Source organism: Salmo salar, chromosome ssa27, assembly GCF_905237065.1.
Source record: "Salmo salar chromosome ssa27, Ssal_v3.1, whole genome shotgun sequence".
Classification (NCBI taxonomy): Eukaryota; Metazoa; Chordata; class Actinopteri; order Salmoniformes; family Salmonidae; genus Salmo; species Salmo salar.
Window position 1 is genome coordinate 28,845,703 of NC_059468.1, and position 24,883 is coordinate 28,870,585.

General features: G+C 43.9%; 1 protein-coding gene across 3 annotated transcripts; it reads right to left on the minus strand.

The window, feature by feature from the left end:
* Window positions 1–1,238: 1,238 nt before the first annotated feature.
* On the minus strand, window positions 1,239–24,542 carry fam221a (family with sequence similarity 221 member A). Of its 3 annotated transcripts, XM_045709239.1 has the most exons (7): window positions 23,438–24,542; window positions 22,629–22,802; window positions 22,216–22,406; window positions 21,846–22,052; window positions 21,566–21,685; window positions 21,078–21,129; window positions 1,250–1,378 (listed from the first exon to the last, which is right to left on the minus strand). In XM_045709239.1, exons 1-7 carry the CDS (start codon window positions 23,500–23,502, stop codon window positions 1,375–1,377), a joined length of 813 nt encoding a protein of 270 aa, XP_045565195.1. In that variant the 5' UTR covers window positions 23,503–24,542; the 3' UTR covers window positions 1,250–1,374. The 3 variants fall into 3 exon arrangements, with proteins under 3 accessions (XP_014033841.2, XP_045565195.1, XP_045565194.1); XM_014178366.2 differs by lacking the exon at window positions 21,078–21,129 and having other exon boundaries at window positions 1,239–1,378; XM_045709238.1 differs by lacking the exon at window positions 1,250–1,378 and having other exon boundaries at window positions 20,773–21,175.
* Window positions 24,543–24,883: the final 341 nt, after the last annotated feature.

A 24,883-nucleotide genomic window follows, 5' to 3' on the forward strand; every position in this document is an offset into this window, starting at 1 on the left:
TAAACGTCCACACTCAAACTAGTGCACTGATTGGATCGATCAGTTAATTGATGAGGAAATTTGTTGATTTCTTGACCACATTAGTCGATTTTTAGTGAGTACTAGGATGCACTGTTATATAGACACATCCTCAGTCCTCTGCCAGTCTGTGTGTGTGTGTGTGTTCATCCTTGGCTTTTTGTTAATTAAATTCCTAGCATGACACTGATTGGCTACTTGGCTTTCCATGTCTTTATCTGTAGTTGATTACAGTAAGTGCATCCTGATCAATAAAATGAATGCATTTTCCATATCCTGTTCTTGAATAGTACAGTGCAGGTAGAACCAGTGTTATTTAGTAAGGTGAAACTATCAACAAATTAAAACAAAAGAAACCCTGAGAATGAGGTCCGAGTAGAAGATGGTAAGTTAAAGAATCAGCATGGATTTGAACTTTTATTGTCAATTGATCTTGGAAACATCACAAAAGCCTTGGTGTTTATGATCTAATGATCATTTTCCCAGGTGAGACTCTTTGATTATCTATTATCCATAGTGCAATTATATCATTATATGTGTGGAATGGAATACCGCATTAAACTAAGTATGTTAGCTAACTGTTCGTCCTCTTCTCCAGTTTGGTAGGCTGTTTGGTAGGTTGCTTACTGCATAGGGAGGTGGTTGGTTTGGTGGCTGGTAGGCTGGCTGGTTTGGTGGATGGTAGGCTGGCTGGTTTGGTGGATGGTAGGCTGGCTGGTTTGGTGGATGGTAGGCTGGCTGGTTTGGTGGCTGGTAGGCTGGCTGGTTTGGTGGATGGTAGGCTGGCTGGTTTGGTGGCTGGTAGGCTGGCTGGTTTGGTGGATGGTAGGCTGGTTGGTTTGGTGGCTGGTAGGCTGGCTGGTTTGGTGGATGGTAGGCTGGCTGGTTTGGTGGATGGTAGGCTGGCTGGTTTGGTGGATGGTAGGCTGGCTGGTTTGGTGGCTGGTAGGCTGGCTGGTTTGGTGGATGGTAGGCTGGTTGGTTTGGTGGCTGGTAGGCTGGCTGGTTTGGTGGATGGTAGGCTGGCTGGTTTGGTGGATGGTAGGCTGGCTGGTTTGGTGGATGGTAGGCTGGCTGGTTTGGTGGATGGTAGGCTGGCTGGTTTGGTGGATGGTAGGCTGGCTGGTTTGGTGGATGGTAGGCTGGCTGGTTTGGTGGATGGTAGGCTGGCTGGTTTGGTGGATGGTAGGCTGGCTGGTTTGGTGGATGGTAGGCTGGTTGGTTTGGTGGATGGTAGGCTGGCTGGTTTGGTGGATGGTAGGCTGGCTGGTTTGGTGGATGGTAGGCTGGTTGGTTTGGTGGATGGTCTTCCTCTTGATGATGATGCCTTCTGTTTGACTGCCATTTTCTCAGCCTTCATCTGAAACAGAAACTATGATTATGGCATTCAGGTTTCCAGTCATTCATTTACATGTCATGTGCTCATTTGAGTACCACATTCACACATAAATATACACTACAAAGTACGTGGACACCTGCTCATTGAACATTCATTCCAAAATCATGGGAATTAATATGGGGTTGGTCCCCCTTTTGCTGCTGTAACAGCCTCCACTCTTCTGGGAAGGCTTTCTACTAGATGATGGAACATTGCTGCGGGGACTTGCTTCCATTCAGCCTCAAGAGCATTAGTGAGGTCGGGCACTGATGTTGGGCGATTAGGCCTGGCTCACAGTCGGTGTTCCAATTCATCCCAAAGATGTTCGATAGTGTTGAGGTCAGGGCTCTGTGCAGGCCAGTCAAGTTCTTCCACAACGATCTCAACAAACCATTCTGTATGGACCTCGCTTTGTGCACAGGGGCATTGTCATGCTGAAACAGGAAAGGACCTTCCCCAAACTCTTACCACAAAGTTGGAAGCACAGAATCGTCTAGAATGTCATTGTATGCTGTAGCATTAAGATTTCCCTTCACTGGAACTAAGGGGCCTAGCCCGAACTGAATAACAGCCCCTGACCATTATTCCTCCTCCACCAAACATTTGGCACTATGCATTGGAAAGGTAGTGTTCTCCTGGCAGCCACCAAATCCAGATTCGTCTGTCAGACTGCCAGACGGTGAAGCTTGATTCATCACTCTGGAGAAGTCGTTTCCACTTCTCCAAAGTCCAAAGGAGGCGAGCTTTACACTACTCCAGACGAAGCTTTGCATTGCGCATGGTGATCTTAGGCTTGTGTGCTGCTGCTCGGCCATGGAAACCCATTTCATGAATCTCCCGACGAACAGTTCTTGTGCTGACTTTGCTACCAGAAGAAGTTTGGAACTCTGTAGTGAGTGCTGTAACCGGGGACAGACGATTTTTAGCGCTACGCGCTTCAGCACTTGGCGGCCCTATTCCGTGAGCTTGTGTGGCCTACCACTTCGCGGCTAAGTCGTTAGTGCTCCTAGACGTTTCCACTTCACAATAACAGTGCTTATAGTTGACCGGGGCAGCTCTAGCAGGACAGAAATTTGACCTACCGACCTATGACGGTGCCACGTTGAAAGTCACTGAGCTCTTCAGTAACGCCATTCTACTGTCAATGTTTGTCTATGGAGATTGCATGGCGGTGTGCTCAATTTTATACACCTGTCAGCAACGGGTGTGGCTGAAATAGCCGAATCCACTAATTTGAAGGGATGTCCACATACTTTTGTATATACTGTCTAGTGTATTTTATTATAAGACCTTGATTAATTCAACATCATAAGATATCCATTGTACAAAAAAGGGGTGTCTGCAGTAAATATATTGTCAATGAATTGTTATCTTATTTGCTGCACTGTTTGCTCTACATTAAACTACATACAGTGCCTTCAGAAAGTATTCATAGCCCTTGACTTATTCCACAGTGTTACAGCCTGAATGTATTGAAAAAAAAGAATATTCTCACCCATCTACACAACACCCCATAATCACAAAGTGAAAACATGTTTATACATTTTAGCAAATTTATTGAAAATGAAATAAAGAAATATCTCATTTACATATGCATTCACACCCCTGAGTCAATAATTTGTAGAAGCACCTTTGGTGGCATTTATAGCTATGAGTTGTCTTGGGTGTCTGTATCAGCTTTGCACGTCTGGATTTGGGAATTTTCTCTCATTATTCCTTGCAGATTTTGTCAAGCTCTTTTAAGTTAGATGGGGAGCGGTGGTGAACAGCAATCTTCAAGTTTTTCAATGGTATTCATGTCTTGGCTTTGGCTGGGCCACTCAGTGACTTTCACATTCTAGTTCTGAAGCCATTCCAGTGTTGCTTTGGCTGTATGCTTGGGGTCATTGTCCTGTTGGAACGTAAATCTTTGCCCCGGTCTAAGGTTGTTTGCACTCTGAAGCAGGTTCTCATCAAGGAATTGCCTGTATTTGGCACCATTCATTGTTACCTCTATCCGTACCAGTCTCCCAGTTCCTGCCGCTGAAAAGCATCCCCATAGCATGATGCTGCCACCACCATGCTTCACGGTTGGGATGGTGTTAGACGGGTGATGAGTTGTGCCTGGTTTTCTCCAGACATAGCACTTTGCATTCGATCGCTGCAGCGTACATAGTCCATCTGTAAATAGCCCACCCAATCTACCTACCTCATCCACATATTGTTTTTATTTACTTTGCTGCTCTTTTGCACACCAGTATCACTACTTACACACCATCATCTGCTCATCTATCACTCCAGTGTTAATCTGCTAAATTGTAAATACTTTGCTACAATGGCCTATTTATTTCCATACCTCGTCATGCCATTTGCACACACTGTATATAGAATTTCTTTTTTTTCTATTGTGTTATTGACTGTACGCTTGTTTATTCCATGTGTAACTCTGTGTTTTTGTTTCTGTCGCACTGCTTTGCTTTATCTTGGCCAGGTCGCAGTTGAAAATGAGAACTTGTTCTCAACTAGCCTACCTGGTTAAATAAAGGAGAAATAAATCAAATAAAAATTCAGGCCAAATAGTTACATTACGTCTTTCACATGCCTTTTTACAAACTCCTGGGGTGCGGTCATGTGCCTCTTTCCTTAGGAGTGGCTTCCATCTGGCCACTCTCCCATAAAGCCCAGATTGGTGAAGTGCTGTAGAGACCGTTGTCCTTCTGGCAGGTTCTTCTATCTCAGCCAAGGAACTCTGTAGGAACTCTGACGGACAGAGCTAGGCAGAGTCTGGGTAGTCCATATTTTTTTCAATTTCCTAATGATGGAGACCATTGTGCTCTTGGAAACTTTCAACACTCTAGAAATTGTTTTATACACTTCCCCAAATATATTCCTCATAACAATTCTATCTTGGTGATTTTCAGACAGTTCCTTGGACTTCATGGTATAGTTTCTGCTCTAACATGCACTTCTATGGTTTATTGGCGATTACACAATTTAATGTGCATCCCACCACCTACTATGCAGGATGGAAACAGGATTCCCCCCCAAAAAGGAATAATAATATATATATATATATATATAATATAAATATATAATAAATATATAATATAAAATAAATAATATAAATATATAATAAATATATAATATAAAATAAATAATATATATATATTTACCAGGCCTGTTACCAGGCCTCGACGAGTCTCCCCCTTGGTGGCTGACCTGCTGTATGCCACAATATATATATATATATTGTGGCATACAGCAGGTCAGCCACCAAGGGGGAGACTCGTCGAGGCCTGGTAACAGACGGAGTATACATCAAGAGGCGATGGCTCCATCTGCTGGACGTGCCAGGTCTCGACAGGATCTCCGGCCAGGACTAATTTGGGCTGATTGAGGATTGGTGAGTAATCAACGGCTGATTGCTCACCAGCTGTACAAGTCCCATAAAGCTGCCAGAAGGGCAGCACACAGAGGAGAGACTGGGGGAGGAAAGGACTCCCATATAGTTGGGGGCGGTACCAGAGGTAACAGGAGGGAGTTCAGTTTTGATATCCCACAGGATACAGCAAGACGCAGAGCCCAGAACACGGTATCCAGGAGAGGGTCTCTTGGGGAGACCTATTCTTTTGGACTATTATTTTAATAAACACCTTTGAAACTCAGCTAATCCTACTCTGTCCTTGTCTGATCTGTGTAAACGTTTTGACACAACCCCCTGGTCTGCCACAATATATAAAGTATACAGTGAGGGAAAAAAGTACTTGATCCCCTGCTGATTTTGTACGTTTGCCCACTGACAAAGAAATGATCAGTCTATCATTTTAAATGGTAGGTTTATTTGAACAGTGAGAGACAGAATAACAACAACAAAAATCCAGAAAAACGCATGTCAAAAATGTTATAAAAAAAGATTTGCATTTTAATGAGGGAAATAAGTATTTGACCCCTCTGCAAAACATGACTTAGTACTTGGTGGCAAAACCCTTGTTGGCAATCACAGAGGTCAGACGTTTCTTGTAGTTGGCCACCAGGTTTGCACACATCTCAGGAGGGATTTTGTCCCACTCCTCTTTGCAGATCTTCTCCAAGTCATTAAGGTTTCGAGGCTGACGTTTGGCAACTCGAACCTTCAGCTCCCTCCACAGATTTTCTATGGGATTAAGGTCTGGAGACTGGCTAGGCCACTCCAGGACCTTAATGTGCTTCTTCTTGAGCCACTCCTTTGTTGCCTTGGCCGTGTGTTTTGGGTCATTGTCATGCTGGAATACCCATCCACGACCCATTTTCAATGCCCTGGCTGAGGGAAGGAGGTTCTCACCCAAGATTTGACGGTACATGGCCCCGTCCATCGTCCCTTTGATGCGGTGAAGTTGTCCTGGCCCCTTAGCAGAAAACACCCCCAAAGCATAATGTTTCCACCTCCATGTTTGACGGTGGGGATGGTGTTCTTGGGGTCATAGGCAGCATTCCTTCTCCTCCAAACATGGCGAGTTGAGTTGATGCCAAAGAGCTCCATTTTGGTCTCATCTGACCACAACACTGTCACCCAGTTGTCCTCTGAATCATTCAGATGTTCATTGGCAAACTTCAGACGGGCATGTATATGTGCTTTCTTGAGCAGGGGGACCTTGCGGGCGCTGCAGGATTTCAGTCCTTCACGGCGTAGTGTGTTACCAATTGTTTTCTTGGTGACTATGGTCCCAGCTGCCTTGAGATCATTGACAAGATCCTCCCGTGTAGTCAACTTGGGTCAAATGTTTCGGGTAGCCTTCCACAAGCTTCCCACAATACGTTTGGTGAATTTTGTCCCATTCCTCCTGTTATAGTGTGGACACTATATAAATAATGACATGGTTATTATTGGTATTGACCGTGACCTTTCCCTTTTGATGATGTCATCACTAAGAGTGAGTTCTGTGCAATGTGATTCTACCACCGGTGGAGTGGGCTATATAGTTCTGCTATATTTGTACCGTTTGTACCTGGCAATACACCTTTAGGTTTGGGTTGAAAGTAAAGGAAAGTAATATCGAAATGCGTGTGGTCATTCCTTGTCAAGTTACTACACCTTTTTGGCGACGAGGATAAAACTTTATCAACTTGTACAGGGCGAGGTGCTAGCTAGCTAAGAAACAGTGGAGGTAGTCAGTTAGCTAGCTAGCTTAATGAGCGACGGAGAGCAGGTGCCGCAGCAGCAAGTGAAAATCGCTAACGAGGATCAAGGACAAGTTGGCGTTATAATGGCAATGTTTGGGACTATCACTGAGTTTGTGGAAGAGAACGAGGACTGGACGGAATATGTGGAAAGGTTGGGACACTTTTTCTTGGCAAATGGAATCATAGATGAGGCTAAACAGCGCTCTATTCTCTTGAGTGTGTGTGGGGATAAAACCTACAAGCTAATGAGGAATTTGGCTACACCATGGAGACCGGGAGAAATTCCTTTTGGGGATCTAGTTGCTCTCGTTCAGACTCACCACAATCCAAAGCCGTCAGTGATTGTCCAGAGGTTCAAGTTTAACTGCCACCTCAAGGGATGGAGATGGCCGCTAGTAATGTGAAAAATATTCAAAAGGCCAACAGTGAAAGTTGTGCAGTACATCAGGTGACAAAAGAGGTGGCAGGAAAAAGGGGAAAAGCAGTGGAATGTTTCAGATGTGGAGGGACACATTATGGTAACAACTGTAAGTTCATGGAGACTGTCTGTCACAATTGCAACAAAAAGGGACATTTAGCAAAAAAATGCAGGGGTCCTAGGAGCAAGCCAGAGGGTGGGCGGACTGGGCTGGGCAAGTTCACAGCACCAAAGCCTCAGTCAGCAGCGCACCACCTAGAGAGCACAGAGGAGGAGGAAGAGCATTGTTCCTACAACATGTTTAATGTGAGGGAGCCGCGCGCAGAGCCTATCGATGCTACAGTGGAGGTAGATGGAAAGCAGATGAGGATGGAGGTTGACACGGGGGCCTCTGCCTCTGTCATAAGTGAGGAGACATACAAACAAAAATGGGGCTCAAGACAGGCTTCTGCCCTCACACCGGCAGGGATCAGACTGCGTACGTACACCGGGGAGACCATACCATTGCTTGGGGCTCTAGAGGTGGACATTGCATACAACAGCCAGGAAGCGAGAGCACGGCTCCTGGTGGTGAAAGGGAATGGGCCTAGTTTACTAGGGCGTGACTGGCTAAACAAAATACAACTGAGTGACTGAGGATGTCATTCAAAAGTACCCAGAGATTTTCAAAGATGAACTGGGCACACTGCAGGGCACTGCAGTTAAGCTGTTCGTGGATCCTCAGGCCGAGCCTTGCTTTTTCAAGCCCAGGACAGTGCCTTACGTCATGAAAAAGAAAGTGGAAGATGAGTTGGAGCGGCTGCAGGAAGCAAACATCATTACTCCCGTTCAGTTCTCCCGCTGGGCAGCTCCTATCGTTCCCGTTCTGAAAAGTGACGGCACGGTGCGTATATGTGGGGACTACAAACTCACCATCAACAGGGCCTCTAAGCTAGATGCTTACCCGCTGCCACGGGTGGAGGACTTGTTCGCGACACTGGCAGGAGGCAAGACGTTCTCAAAGCTTGACATGAGTCACGCCTACCAACAGCTCCTCCTGGACGAGGACTCAAAAGAGTATGTCACAGTGAACACGCAAAAAGGCTTGTTCAGGTACAACCGCTTGGTTTTCGGAGTGGCGTCCAGCCCAGCCATTTTCCAGAGGACAATGGACAATCTGCTGCAGGGGATCCCTCATGTAGCAGTGTACCTGGATGACATCCTGGTTACAGGGGAGACGGAGGAGGAGCACCTCCACCATCTGGACCAGGTGTTAAAGAGATTCTCTGAGGCAGGGCTGCGCCTGAAGCGTAGCAAGTGCACATTCCAAGCACAGAGTGTGACATACCTAGGTCACAAGATCACAGCGCAGGGTCTGTGTCCTGTGGAGGACAAAGTCAGGGCAATCAAGGATGCTCCAAACCCCAAGAATGGGTCAGAGCTCAGGTCGTTCCTGGGCATGGTGAACTACTATGGTAAGTTCCTCCCGGAACTGTCAACAGTGTTGGCTCCACTTTATCAGTTGCTCCACAAAGACTGTAAATGGAAGTGGGGGCCAGCACAAGAGAAAGCTTTCAAGGAAGTGAAAGCACTACTACAATCAGCACAACTTCTGGTTCATTTTGACCAAGACAAAGAGACCATCCTGTCATGTGATGCCTCACCCTATGGCGTCGGGGCAGTACTCTCTCATCAGATGGAGGACGGGTCAGAGAGACCCATTGGATTCGTATCACGTATGCTGACGAGTGCTGAGAAGGGTTATTCAGTTAGACAAGGAAGGTCTGGCCATAGTCTTTGCTGTGAAACGCTTCCATCAGTACCTCTACGGTCGTCATTTCACCATATGCACTGACCACAAACCACTGATGAGCCTTTTTAGTGAATCAAGATGCATTCCGCCCATGGCTTCAGCAAGGTTACAGCGCTGGGCCCTGACACTGTGAGCTTACCAGTACACGATAGTGTATAGAGCGGGGAAGGACAATGCAAATGCAGACGCGCTCAGCCGTCTCCCGCTACCAGAGATGCCTGCCACAACTGTGGTGCCTCCCGAGACAATTTTCCTAATGGAGAGATTGTCAAACTCACCTGTGAATGCCAAACAGATCAAACAGTGGACAGACCGGGATCCTATCCTGTCCCAAGTGAAAAGATTCCTGATGCAGGGTTGGCCTCCTGTCATAGAGGATGATGGACTAAGACCTTATGCAAAGCGCAAAACTGAGCTGAGTGTGCAGGATGGCTGCATACTCTGGGGGTCCAGAGTGGTTGTTCCACCCCCTGGCCGTGCACAAGTCATGGATGAGGCCGGGTGCCTCCCGGATGAAAAGTTTAGCCAGATCTTACATCTGGTGGCCTAACATGGATCAGGAGGTAGAAGACAAAGTTAAATCATGTTCTGAGTGCCAGATCAACCAGAAGATGGCGCCACCCGCGCCACTACATCTGTGGGAGTGGCCTGACCGCCCATGGTCCAGGCTGCATATAGATTTTGCAGGCCCTTTCATGGGTCACATGTTCCTTGTCATGGTGGACGTACACTCCAAGTGGCTGGAGGCGCACATCATGAGCAACATCACAGCGACCACAACCATCGAAAAGCTTCGGCAGGTGTTTTCAACCCATGGTCTGCCGGACTCTCTGGTGTCCGACAACGCAACAACGTTTACCTGTGACTTGTTCCAAGAATTCATGCGGAGAAACGGGATCCGCCATGTCCGCAGTGCCCCGTTTCACCCGGCCTCAAACGACTTAGCGGAGCGGGCTGTGCAGACACTGAAAGAGGGGCTCAAAAGGATGACTGGGGGAACCATCACAACTAAGCTCTCTCGGTTCTTGTTCCAGTACCGCATCACGCCAAAAACAACAACAGGACAGGCTCCAGCGGTGATGTTAATGGGCAGAAAGCCAAAAGCTCACCTGGATCTACTGTGTCCGAACATCAGAGCACGAGTGGAACGGAAGCAGGAGAAACAAAAAGAGAGACATGACCACCACACAAGGGAGAGACAGTTAAAACCCAATGACACTGTCTACATCCGCAACTTCACAAGCAGCCAACGCTGGTTGCCAGGTATCATTCTAAGTCAGAGTGGTCCCGTCTCCTTTGTGGTCAAACTGACTGATGGTCGAGTCATGTGCAGACACCAGGACCATCTCCGCCTGCGCTATGACAAAGACAAGACCATGTTTTCAGACAGAACAGCTGTGGGTGGTAGTATACAAGTTGAAATCCCACAGGAAACAGCATCTGAGGAACAGGGGCATTCAGTGGTTCCAGCAAAGGGTGATGGACATTCTCTCACAAACACCCAACCCGCTCCTGTGCCCTCAGACCCAGCTCCACTGGGACACGCCTTACCTGTGTCTCGTAGCACACCAGGAGTACTGCGCAGATCACAGCGTAGTCACAAGACTCCTGAAAGACTAACTCTGTAGTTGAGACTGAGAGACTCGTGGTGTTATTGTTTGTTTGGAGCAGCAGACCGAGTTGAAAAGAAATAAGAACTGTCATTTTGTTGTTGTGGTGTAGTAAAGAAAAGAAAACACTGATGTGGTTTACTTGTTAACCTTATGTTTTCCTTACAGGGGGGATTTAAATTGAGGGGGGAGAAGTGTTATAGTGTGGACACTATATAAATAATGACATGGTTATTATTGGTATTGACCGTGACCTTTCCCTTTTGATGATGTCATCACTAAGAGTGAGTTCTGTGCAATGTGATTCTACCACCGGTGGAGTGGGCTATATAGTTCTGCTATATTTGTACCGTTTGTACCTGGCAATACACCTTTAGGTTTGGGTTGAAAGTAAAGGAAAGTAATATCGAAATGCGTGTGGGCATTCCTTGTCAAGTTACTACACCTCCTGACAGAGCTGATGTGACTGAGTCAGGTTTGTAGGCCTCTTTGCTCGCACACGCTTTTTCAGTTCTGCCCACAAATTTTCTATAGGATTGAGGTCAGGCTTTGTGATGGCCACTCCAATACTTTGACTTTGTTAACCTTAACTTCTCTAGGGCCGGCGGGACGAAATCGTCCCACCTACGTAACAGCCAGTGGAATCCTGTGGCGCGTTATTCAAATACCTTAGAAATGCTATTACTTCAATTTCTCAAACATATGACTATTTTACACCATTTTAAAGACAAGACTCTCCTTTATCTAACCACACTCTCCGATTTCAAAAAGGCTTTACAACGAAAGCAAAACATTAGATTATGTCAGTAGAGTACCCAGCTAGAATTAATCAGACACCCACTTTTCAAGCTGGCATATAATGTCACAAAAACCCAGAAGACATCTAAATGCAGCTCTAACCTTTGATGATCTTCATCAGATGACACACCTAGGACATTATGTTATACAATACATGCATGTTTTGTTCAATCAAGTTCATATTTATATCAAAAAACATCTTTTTACATTAGCATGTGACGTTCAGAACTAGCATACCCCCCGCAAACTTCCGGTGAATTTACATAATTTTTTAACTAAATTACTCACGATAAACGTTCACAAAAAGCATAACAATTATTTTAAGAATTATAGATACAGAACTCCTCTATGCACTCGATATGTCCGATTTTAAAATAGCTTTTCGGTGAAAGGACATTTTGCAATATTCTCAGTAGATAGCCCGGCATCACAGGGCTAGCTATTTAGACACCCAGCAAGTTTAGCACTCACCAAAGTCAGATTTACTATAAGAAAAATGTTATTATCTTTGGTGTTCTTCGTCAGAATGCACTCCCAGGACTTCTACTTCAATAACAAATGTTGGTTTGGTCCCAAATAATCCATAGTTATATCCAAACAGCGGCGTTTTGTTTGTGCGTTCAAGACACTATCCGAAAGGGTAAAAAAGGGTGACGAGCATGGCGCATTTCGTGACAAAAAAATTCTAAATATTCCATTACCGTACTTCGAAGCATGTCAACCGCTGTTTAAAATCAATTTTTATGCCATTTTTCTCGTAAAAATAATATTCCGACCGGGAATCTGCATTTAGGTAAACAGACGAAAGAAAATAAAGCACGGGGTCGACTCGGGCACGCGCCTAAGCCCATTGTCCTCTGATCGGCCACTTGACAAAAGCGTAAAATGTGTTTCAGCCTGGGGCTGCCTCGATATCATTCAGCTTTTTCCCGGGCTCTGAAAGCCTATGGGAGCCGTAGGAAGTGTCACGTTACAGCAAAGATCCTCAGTCTTCAATAAAAAGAGCCAAGATGAACAACAACTTGTCAGACAGGCCACTTCCTGTACAGAATCTTCTCAGGTTTTTGCCTGCCATATGAGTTCTGTTATACTCACAGACAACATTCAAACAGTTTTAGAAACTTTAGGGTGTTTTCTATCCAAAGCCAATAATTATATGCATATTCTAGTTACTAGGCAGGAGTAGTAACCAGATTAAATCGGGTACGTTTTTTATCCGGCCGTGTCAATACTGCCCCCTACCCCCAACAGGTTAAGCCATTTTTCACAACTTTGGAAGTAAGCTTGGGGTCAATGTCCATTTGGAAGACCCATTTGCGACCAAGCTTTAACTTCCTGACTGATGTCTTGAGATGTTGCTTCAATATATCCACATAATTTTCCTCCTTCATGATGCCATCTATTTTGTGAAGGTCACAAGGCCCTCCTGCAGCAAAGCATCCCCACAACATTATTACAACTCTGCAACACAATGGTAGGGATTAACTGAGCTGGGCTTGGGTCATTGATAAGTCATTGTCTCAACGCAGCCATATAATGCTGTGAAAGGATCCGGGAACCCCAATTATTCAGGTGGATCCTATTCACCTTATAAAACGTGTTTTGTTTCCAAAAGGTATCGAAATGATCAACAAAAGTTACACCCTGCAATTATCATGTAGCCAGTTGTAAAGAGAAAGCATCCTGCTAAAGCGTTCAATGCCATGATTCAGAGAGGGCACATGGCCAGATATGATGGGTATTTTATTAGTGTCTAGCAGAGAATCAATCAGCCCCTTTGCTGTCATACACCCCTTTGCTATGAGACTCCAAATTCAGCTCAGGTGCATCCAATTTCCTTTGATCATCGTTGAGATGTCACTACAACTTGATTGGAGTCCACCTGTAGCCAATTCAATTGTTTGGACCTGATTTAGAAAGAAACACACCTGTCTATATAAGGTCCCACAGTTGGCAGTGCATGTGAAGGAGGAGCTACGGAAAGACCTTGGGAAAGGAAGATGGCGGAAGTGGTTGATGAGTTCGAATTAAGCAGCGTGTCGAGTAAATGTGGTGAAGACGAATGTTCTGAATGGACAACAGTAATATTGAAAACTGGAACAAAAAGGAAATTGTCTACAATTGCAGTGGAGGATACGTGTGTAAATGGTAATGAATCGCTTCTTTTTGGGATGCGGTTGTTGAGTAAGGATGGAGGTGTTAAATGGTGAAGTATGTGCTTGGAAAAGTGGAGTCTGTCAGAGTGACCAGAAGTGATCTTATTTTGATTAATTGTATTTCTGACGAGCCGACTGAAGATTGGAGTGAGCCTCAAAAGAATCCGGACAACAGAAGTTTTGTTTTGAACTTCAGAGAAGAACACCCATCGAAGGTGTCATCTCAGGGGTGACGACGGATGTTCAGGTTGAATACCTGAAGAGAATTCCTGGTGTGGTTGGTGCCCGGCGTCTGACCCGCTGGTTGAATGGGGGGGAAAAAATAAAGTCTGTCGGTCTTGTTGTTTTTTGATAAAGAGCAATTACCTACACATGTGAAGTTTGGTTATGTAAGATACTGCAATTGAGTCAATTGGAGGTGTACCTGTGGATGTATTTCACGGCCTACCTTCAAACTCAGTGCCTCTTTGCTTGACATCATGGGAAAATCAAAAGAAATCAGCCAAGACCTCAGAAAAACAATTGTGGACCTCCGCAAGTCTGGTTCATCCTTGGGAGCAATTTCCAAACGCCTGAAGGTACCACGTTCATCTGTACAAACAATAGTACGCAAGTATAAACACCATGGGACCACGCGCCGTCATACCCCTCAGGAGGAGATGCATTCCATCTCCTAGAGATGAACGTACTTTGGTGCGAGAAGTGCAAATCAATCCCAGAACAACAGCAAAGGACCTTGTGAAGATGCTGGAGGAAACCGGTACAAAAGTATCTACAAGCTTGTGGAAGGCTACCCGAAACGCTTAAACCAAGTTAAACAATTTAAAGGCGATGCTACCAAATACTAATTGAGTGTATGTAAACTTCGAACTCACTGGGAATGTGATGAAAGAAATAAAAGCTGAAATAAATCATTCTCTCTACTATTATTCTGACATTTCACATTCTTAAAATAAAGTGGTGATCCTAACTGACCTAACACAGGGACTTTTTACTAGGATTAAATGTCAGGAATTGTGAAAAACTGAGTTTACATGTATTTGGCTAAGGTATGTAAACTTCCCACTTCAACTGTACATGTCTACCTCGGTAACCTCATTGCTGCTATTCCTGCATTTCAGTTGCATGCCTCCTTGCACTTTCAATTTGCCTTCATTGCACATTTAGACTTGCCATTTGTATTTGTAATTTGCCTTCATTGCACATTTTTCATCCCACTTATTAATAACATACATTGTATTTAATTGTTTCACTTGTAAATGTTTTGCTTTCTTTTATTTGCACTTCTAGTCAGATGCTAACTGCATTTCATTGTGCTGTACTTGTTCAATGACAATAAAGTTGAATCTAATCTTCTGCTAAGCTTCCCAGTAAAGCAATGAAAACAATCAAGCATCCGAGAAAAGTGCTAAAAAATAGCCCACATTAACATATGTAGCTTAATAAGTTTCATGAAATCAATAACTTGCTAGAAACAGATGACAATCATTCTGACTAATCTCTCAAACTCACTTAGCTAATACTTTTTATGATACAGTGATAACAATATGGTTATAATATCTACAGAAAAGACAGAAATGCCAATGGTGGAGGTGTTGCTGTTTATATTCAGAACCACATTCCTGTAAAGCTTAGAGAGGAGCTCATGTTAAATACTGTTGAAGTAATGTGGCTACAGGTTTATCTGCCTCACCTAAAGCCCATTCTTGTGGGAAACTGCTATAGACCACCAAGTGCTAACAGTCAGTATCTGGATAACGTGTGAAATGCTTGATAATGTATGTGTTATCAACCTAGAGCTATATTTTCTGGGTGATTTAAATATTGACCTGCTTTCATCAAGCTGCCCACTCAAGAAAAAGCTTCAAACTGTAACCAGTGGCTGCAACCTGGTTCAGGTTATCAGTCAACCTACAGTACCAGGGTAGCTACAAACAGCACAGGAATGAAATCATCAACATGTATTAATCACATCTTTACTAATGCAGCAGAAAATAGCTTTAAAGCAGTATCCAAATCCATCGGATGTAGTGATCACAATATACAGTGGGGGGAAAAAGTATTTGATCCGCTGCTGATTTTGTACGTTTGCCCACTTACAAAGAAATGATCAGTCTATAATTTTAATAGTAGGTTTATTTGAACAGTGAGAGACAGAATAACAACAACAAAAATCCAGAAAAACGCATGTCAAAAATGTTATAAAATGATTTGCATTTTAATGAGGGAAATAATTATTTGACCCCTCTGCAAAACATGACTTAGTACTTGGTGGCAAAACCCTTGTTGGCAATCACAGAGGTCAGACATTTCTTGTAGTTGGCCACCAGGTTTGCACACACAAAAACACCCCCAAAGCATAATGTTTCCACCTCCATGTTTGACGGTGGAGATGGTGTCCTTGGGGTCATAGGCAGCATTCCTCCTCCTCCAAACACAGCGAGTTGAGTTGATGCCAAAGAGCTCCATTTTGGTCTCATCTGACCACAACACTTTCACCAGTTGTCCTCTGAGTCATTCAGATGTTCATTGGCAAACTTCAGACGGGCATGTATATGTATTCTTGAGCAGGGGGACCTTGCGGGCGCTGCAGGATTTCAGTCCTTCACGGTGTAGTGTGTTACCAATTGTTTTCTTGGTGACTATGGTCCCAGCTGCCTTGAGATCATTGACAAGATCCTCCCGTGTAGTTCTGGGCTGATTCCTCACCGTTCTCATGATCATTGCAACTCCACAAGGTGAGATCTTGCATGGAGCCCCAGGGCGAGGGAGATTGACAGTTCTTTTGTGTTTCTTCCATTTGCGAATAATCGCACCAACTGTTGTCACCTTCTCACCAAGCTGCTTGGCGATGGTTTTGTAGCCCATTCCAGCCTTGTGTAGGTCTACAATCTTGTCCCTGACATCCTTGGAGAGCTCTTTGGTCTTGGCCATGGTGGAGAGTTTGGAATCTGATTGATTGATTGCTTCTGTGGACAGGTGTCTTTTTTACAGGTAACAAGCTGTGGTTAGGAGCACTCCCTTTAAGAGTGTGCTCCTAATCTCAGCTCGTTACCTGTATAAAAGACACCTGGGAGCCAGAAATCTTTCTGATTGAGAGGGGGTCAAATACTTATTTCCATCATTGAAATGCAAATCAATTTATAACATTTCTGACATGCGTTTTTCTGGATATTTTTGTTGTTATTCTGTCTCTCACAGTTCAAATAAACCTACCATTAAAATTATAGACTGATCATTTCTTTGTCAGTGGGCAAACATACAAAATCAGCAGGGGATCAAATCGTTTTTTCCCCCACTGTAGTAGCCATATATAAGAAAACCAAAGTTTCAAAGGCTGGGCCTAATAGTGTATAAGAGGTCATACGGTACGTTTTGTAGTGATTCCTATGTTGTTGATGTAAAGCAACCAGACACTGCACTTGACACATTTATGAAAGTGCTTATTCCAGTTACTAATAAGCATGCACCCATTAAAAAAATGACTGTAAAAACTTAAATCCTCCATGGATTGATGAGGAATTGAAAAATGGTATGGTTGAGAGGGATGAGGCAAACGGAATTGCAAATAAGTCTGGCTTCACAATTTTTGCAAATGCACTGCAAATTGAGAAATCAGGTGACTGAGTAAAAAGTAGTACAAACTATACTATGAAACAAAGAAATTATATAAAGAATTATAGTACAAAGCTTTGGAGCACTTTAAATTACATTTTAGGAAAAAAGACAAACTCAGTTTCATCATTCATTGAATCAGATGGCTCATTCATCACAAAACCCACTGATATTGCCAATTACTTAAATGTTTTTTCATTGACAAGATTAGCAAATTTAAGCATGACATGCCAGCAACAAACGCTGACACTACACATTCAAGAATAGTAAAGCCCCCTTTACTGGCTCAAATAGCAGACCAATCAATCAACCTGTTACCTGCCCTAGGTAAACTTTCAGAAAAAAATGTATATTGCTATTTTACTGTAAACAAATTGACAACAGACTTTCAGGACACTTATAGGGAAGGATATCCGAAAAGCTCGGCACTTACACAAATGACTGATGATTGGCTGAGAGAAATTGATGATACAAAGATTGTGGGAGCTGTCATGTTAGACTCAGTGCAGCTTTTGACATTATCGATCATCGTCTGCTGCTGGAAAAACATACGTGTTGTGGCTTTAAACCCCCTGCTATATTGTGAATAAAGAGTTACCTGTCTAACAGAACACAAAGGGTGTTCTTTAATGTAAGTCTCTCCAACATAATCAAGGTAGAATCAGGAATTCCTTAAGGCAGCTGTCTAGGCCCCTTACTTTAAAAAATATTTACTAATGACATGCCACTGGCTTTAAGTAAATTGAGCATGTTGAGCATGTTAAGCATTAAAAAAAAAATTTACATGAAATTGAGAATGTTGAGGTGACTAGACTGCTTGGAGTAACCCTGGATTGTAAACTGTCATGGTAAAAACATGTTGATACAACAGTAGCTAAGATGGGTAGAAGTCTGTCCATAATAAAGCACTGCTCTACCTTCTTAACACTATCAACAAAGCAGGTTCTACAGGCCCTAGGTTTGTTGCACCTGGACTACTGTTCAGTCGTGTGGTCAGGTACCATGAAAAGGGACCTCGGAAAATGAGAATTGGCTCAGAAAGGGGGCCGCACGGCTGGCCCTTATATGTACATGGAGCGCTAACATTAATAATTTGCATGTGAATCTCCCATGGCTCGAAGTGGAGGAGAGATTGACTTCATCACTACTTGTTTTTATAAGATGTGTTGATGTAACAGTTTTGCTTCCGTCCCTCTCCTCGCCCCTACCTGGGCTTGACCAGGGACCCTCTGCACACATCAACAACTGCCTCCCACGAAGCATCGTTACCCATCGCGCCACAAAATCTGTGGCCCTTGCAGAGCAAGGGGAACAAATACTTCAAGGTCTCAGAGCGAGTGACGTCACCAATTGAAACGCTGTTAGTGCGTACCCCGCTAACTAGCTAGCCATTTCACATCGGTTACATTGACATGCTGAAAGCACCGAGGTGTCTGTTTAAACTACTAGCACACAGCTCGGACACCCATGGATACCCCACAACACATGCCACCAGAGGTCTCTTCACAATCCCCAAGTCAAGAACAGACTATGGGAGGCGCACAGTACTACATAGAGTCATGACTACATGGAATTATATTCCACATCAGGTAACTGATGCAAGCAGTGGAATCAGATTTAAAAAACAGATAAAAATACACCTTATGTTACAGTGGGGACTGTGAAGAGACACACACACAGACACGCTTACACATACACATGATAAGACACGCGCACTACACACACGTACACACTAGCGGACTGGCCGTCGGGAGCACTGGGACATTTCCGGTGGCCTGAGGTAACTCACTCCTGCCGTGAATAGTCAACTTGACCAGCGATAATATAGCAAGCAGGAATGATTTGACTGAGAATCTCAGACTCTCAGTCTCTTGCTGCAGTGTCCCCTCGCGCGCCCCAAATGACATCAGGTCTCTCCGCGACGCACATAGCAACCGTCTACCTGCTTCTCTACCGAAAACATTTTAGACAAGTCTCACGGCGAAATGGACAGTCAGAAAAGGAAAGGTGGAGCAGAGAGGGAGAAAATAAAAAAGAGAAAGGCCCTTGCCACAGACGCAGCTAAATGCTGCAAAATAAGCGACACTAGCTAAAACACACACACACGACACCCAGCATGGCTAGCTAAGTAGCCTAGCAAATAATATTAACACAACGGCCGGTAGGCTAAACAGTTTGCACGTTTTACATCTTCGTGGAGGAATTATATCATAGTAATGACTGCAGCATAGCGATCATAATATGACATTGAACGCAATATGTTTCAACTAGTAAAAAACTGTAAACCTAAACTATGGACTTGCCAGCATTCGGTCATGACATTTTTACATTTTAATCATTTAGCAGATGCTCTTATCCAGAGCGACTTACAGTAGTGAATGCATAAAAAAAATATATATAATAATTATTTTAAAAAAATTCATAAAAAAAAAATACAATTGGGACTGGCCCCCCGTGGGAATCGAACCCACAACCCTGGCGTTGCACACACCATGCTGGCGTTGCAAACACCATGCTCTACCAACTGAGCCTCAGGGAAGACTCATGCCACATAAGCTAGGGAAAGTGCACATACACTGTACAGCGAAACAGGCTACCATAACGTAACCATAATACACCCATGAACGTAACACAGTAGCCTGTGTGACACAGCACAGGCAATGACAAAGCTCATTAGCTCCATTAGTACCAACATTACAAGTTACTACAATAATATACAGCTCTGGGAAAAATGAAGAGGCCACTCCAAATTAAGAGACCACGCTTCATTTTTCCAGAGCTGTATTAATGTAGCCTACTGTCATGATGTTGCCCTCTTTGGGTACAGCGAGCACCATCCCCCTCTCCATCCCCCCTTCACCAGACTCTGTAAGAGAGGTCGTCAATTCCTATGAGGAGACCCTCTCCTCATGGCCACAGTATAGAGAGAGTGAGTTTTCATAGAGAAGACAAAGGAATTTCTTCCACCTCACAGAACTGGAGAACCAAATAACATTTATGTTCTAGAGAAGGTATAAAAGATCAGTGAAGAATCCAGCTACGAACTGGTCCGTTTGGTACAATTTTGTATAACTTATGAGAGACAATACCGCCACATTACCATAACCATGTTTATAGAAGAGTCTCAGGTATGAGACTTACATCTAATGGTTGTATAAAATGAATGAATAAGGATGAAACTGTTTGTGAAATTGTGTAATGTGATTTTGGACTGTTTAATGAAGGGAACTCCAATTCCCTTTGGAGTTTAACTAAATCAGAGGACCGCCCATGAGCACAGTTATGGTCTGGCGTCATGGGCCAGGCCCTTTTCTGCTCTTCCGAATAAAACCCCCACCTAGGTTTTCTATCACCAGACCAGCTTACCTCGATAACGAGAGGGCCAAGGTTTGAGACCATGCATTTCTCTTGCTGAACTTTTAACCATACCACGTGGTTAAACTCTTAGACTATCGATACCGACAGAATAAGAACAAGCCTTTGATATTAATTACTAGTCTGCAGCTATGAATTCGGTATCATTGAATGCGAAGACCGACAACCACCGAAACAGCCATTCTATAACGACATGAATGAATGTTACTCTGAACTATACATTCTAACCACGACGGAGAGAGAGAGAGAGAGCGGACAGACTCTCCAACAGAAACAAACTTTTCAACAGAGATCCCGACGACACACTGAGCGTAAATATAGATATTGATTGCAGTTATTCCCTAATTAAGACAATTGATGTATGGATGACTCATAGTTTGTGAAGGATAGCTGGAGTGATGCTTGAATCAGTGACCATGCAATTCCTTGGCAGCAACTAAATGGGGATCCTTAATAAATACAATATACTTCTGTAAATGAGATATTTCTGTATTTCATTTTCAATAAATTTCCAACAGTTTCTAAAAACATGTTTTCACTTTGTCATTACGGGGCTACTGTTAGTAGATGGGTCAGAGAAAAAAATATATTTAATCCATTTTGAATTCAAGCTGTAACACAACGAAATGTGGAATAAGTCAAGGTGTATGAATACTTTCTGAAGGCACAGTATGTGTCGCTCTGCTTCCTTGATCTCACTTATTTTTCATCTGTACAATTCTGTTTCTACTGCGCTTTGCTGGCCTCCAGTGTTTCATTAGAGAACTGTCCTCCTCACCCTCTCCTGGTAGCGTCTCTCAAAGTACGCCATGTCTTCTTCATCTCTGGTGCTGAGGTCAGACAGAGACCTGGTCACAGACGTCACTGAACTCTCCTCTACATATCAGAGGGAAACTATTCAATTAACGCAATACATCTATTATGAGACAAATATCATCTCTGTTTAGGATTTCTATATGAGCCATAGCAGGGTTTCCCTAACTCGGTCCTGCCCCCCCCCCGACCCCCCCAGCACTACACAGTTGATTAAAATAACCAACTCATAATCAAGCTTAGACGATTTGAACCTGCTGTGTAGTACTACGGCAGGGGCGGGACCGAGTTTTGGAAATGCTGACCGTTACACTCATTAGGCATTTCATAGTCTCTCCTGGCCACCCTTCCAAAGATTGTACGTGAGAAGCATGTGCTTCCCAGGCTAGACATTTCAAAGCACAGTCATAATTATGTCCCCCAAAGCCTCCTATAGCTTGGTTGGGTTCTGACCTTTAGGTCCTGAGGCTGCTGCTGGTCCTGAGGCTGCTGCTGGTCCTGAGGCTTTCTCAAACACATGCTCCTGGAAAGCTCTTGGTTGTTGAGACGACAGAACACACAGGTGAGGGGCACCTACGTAGGCACACGCATGCACAAGGTCAAGGGTAACAATTAGATATCTCATATCTAAGGCTGAAATTAGACTCATTAGATAGACTGGGATGCCTTTGCTGTAATTCATCTTGTGACTGTCTCTTGTCAGTGAGTCTGTGATGCAGCCTGGAGGTCTCACCTGCCCCGCTATCGTCCAGTCTCAGGTACCCGTCAGCCAGGGAGCTGAACCCTGTCAGACCCCCCATGGCTGCGTATGGAACGTCTCTGCCCACCGGACGACCCCGGGCCTCCCGTTCTGCTTTCGTCTCCACCAGCGTCCGGTGGGCGGAGCTGGGCTGGCCACACCCACAGCTGTAGGGGCTCCAGAACCCAGAGCAGGATGAGCCTGAGGACAGAGAGAGAAGAGGAGAGGTAGGTCAATGTGGCCTCAACCACACCCTATACAACACTGACACTACTTTCAACACAACAAATTGGAAGTCAGGGAGTATAGAAGGAGTATTATAACAATGCCTCAGTGCTTCAGCGAGGGGACAACTGAGACTCACATTTCCCACAGAGGTGTTCTGAGGTCTCACTGTGGTCGTAGACAGAGTGTTTGCACCTGCAGCGTACAGGCTGTGACCCGTTCAGGTGCACGTACTGAAAGGCCAAACACCGACACCCTTGCACCCGGCATGGTAGTGCTATCGGGCGCTCCGAAGGAACCTCCTCAAAGTCTGTCTGATGCTGTTTGTACCTGGAGGGATTCAACCCAAGACAAGTGTAGCGATTAAGAAGGATAGCTGGAGTGATGCTTGAATCAGTGACCATGCAATTCCTGGGAAACCATGCTTCCTCCTCAGCCATAAAGGTTCAGACCACTTTGCAGAGGTCATAGTGCACTTCCATTTTGGCGGCACACAATTAATGAACTAATCACAGTGTTGTATTAGCAATGGAGGATGTTGCTAAAGCGTACCTGTGTGTGCAGAAGCAAGGTGTCTCTGGGCCGATGAGTTTACAGTCTATTCCCCCTGGCACTCCAAAGCTCACATACAGCCTGTTGTGTAGTCTCTGGGGAAACACTGTTCTCTTGTACTCTTCATATTCCTCTGGGGAGAATAGTCTGCCGCCATCGTCTTCACCCACGATCCTGACACACATCAACAGGCACCACAGCACAGGGGTATGATTACAAGTATATATATCTTTTTTAAATGATTTTCTTTTGCAATTTAGTACAAAACAAGAACACAGAACAAAAAAGAACACAAAAACACAGCTGACAGACATATGAAATGAAGTAATGCTTAAGTAAGACATGGGACAAGAATAGAGCAACAGTGACAGTTACAACAAACCTTTTCCAAGTTAATGGTGTTCATGATTAGTAGTTCTGATCATTGAGTAGCCTGATTCTGCAAATGATTAATTTCCCATTTCCTCCTCAAATATAACACTGATACACAAGTAGAATGGTGAACTAGACATTCACACTCCAAAGCTTATACTTTCAACTTCATTACAGTTCCACCTATGTAGTCTCATTAGATTGATCTGCTGAGCAAGGAAAGGAAGGAAGGCTAGTGTAAAATAAACAGACTCCAAAAAAATGCCATTGGTGACATTCTACATACAAGGGATGTGTGCACTTTCTAAATTGTCTGAAGGCAAACATAACAAAACAAATAGGCCTATAAAGTCAGTCAGGTGACAGAGGAACATTTCAGCAGTGCTCCAGACTGAATATAATCCTAGAATACATTTTCATTGGCAAGCAAGACAAACCTCCTGTACTCCAGATAGTCGTCCACTGCCTTAGATGCAGTCTTGTCAAGACATATTCTCTCCATCGCTCAAGTTTTCAGACGCTGTTTTAGCTAAATGATGTTGTAAAATCCTTCAACTCTTCGACTTAAGTCCTGTGCTCGTATCCGGTTGAGCACCAAGCGTCCACGTTGCTAAGCGATCTGCACCATTCTCCCCCTTTCCTTTCTCTCTCCTCGCTTTAGGCTGGTGGTCGGGAACCTTGTCCTTGGTTTATTCTTTCAGTGGGTCATATGCCATCCATTCATTCATTTCCAAAAGTATTACAATCAGCTAAGAATTTTTTTTGTAATCTAGCGTTTTTTTCTCTCAATATTGCCACGAGGATGAATTCTCAAACTGGACCTCCACGGTCACATGTTTATTTATGCCAGAGAGGCGAAACGTGAGGGATAATTGCATGGAGATCAATTTGTCAATGAGAGCGTCGAATTTGGATAACAAAACATGTAATGGCTTATTTAATACGTGTGGCATATTTGATCAAATAGAAGTTTCGTAATGATTAGGTTGTTACGAGTGTACTGATATAGGTAGCATACCTCGACATCCCGGTAACTGAGAAGAAGAAAAAACGTTATATATAGGCAGTTGTGCCTGGTCGTCACTAGTTGCAACAAACACAAATCATAATCCCCGCCTATTTCTACAATTTATTTTCTCAAAATGTGATCTTAAACCTAACCTTAAACACAATGCTAACGTTATGCATGACCCTAACCTTATAAGACCACAAAGCTCATTTTTGTTTTTGTGAAATGTAACGATATTCATTTTTCTACCTTGTGGCTGTGGTAACTAGTGGAAAACCGTCGTGGTCCTGCGTATCTGCCCTCTCATTGGCTAGAATGGTGCCACCTGATCTTGCCTCCTTCCAACTGTATCCATTATTTTCATCGTTAGAGCGACCGCTATAGTATCTGGTCAATTTAATCAAAGATTATAAACTGTCTCTCCGCCCGAGGGAGTCGGTGTTCACAAAGCGGCACGGCTGCCTGTCTAGCACCCGCCTATCCTTTCTTTGGATTGGTGGTAACTTCTGTATGGTAAATATTCGATGAGGGTTGTTGACGTTAACCGCCTGTAATCAAGAGAGAGATGCTGGCCTCATGACATGAATATGCATAGCCAACTCAAGACAACTCCAAAATAAAGTTTTTTTTAATTAATTTTTTTAAGTTGCCCGGGATGTCACGTGTCCTACATATATCAGTAACTTGTAACAACTTAAGGTTAAGCCTTGTGAAACTTCTAATCGATCATATAAACCTCACGTAGCAAATGTTTTTTTCGTTGACCAAATTCGACACTCACTGGCCTCCATATAAAAACGAATTTCTTCTTCGGGATTGTCCACCCGTTTGTCCTGTTTACCCCCTAACTCCTTTGCTTGATTTGCGAAACAAC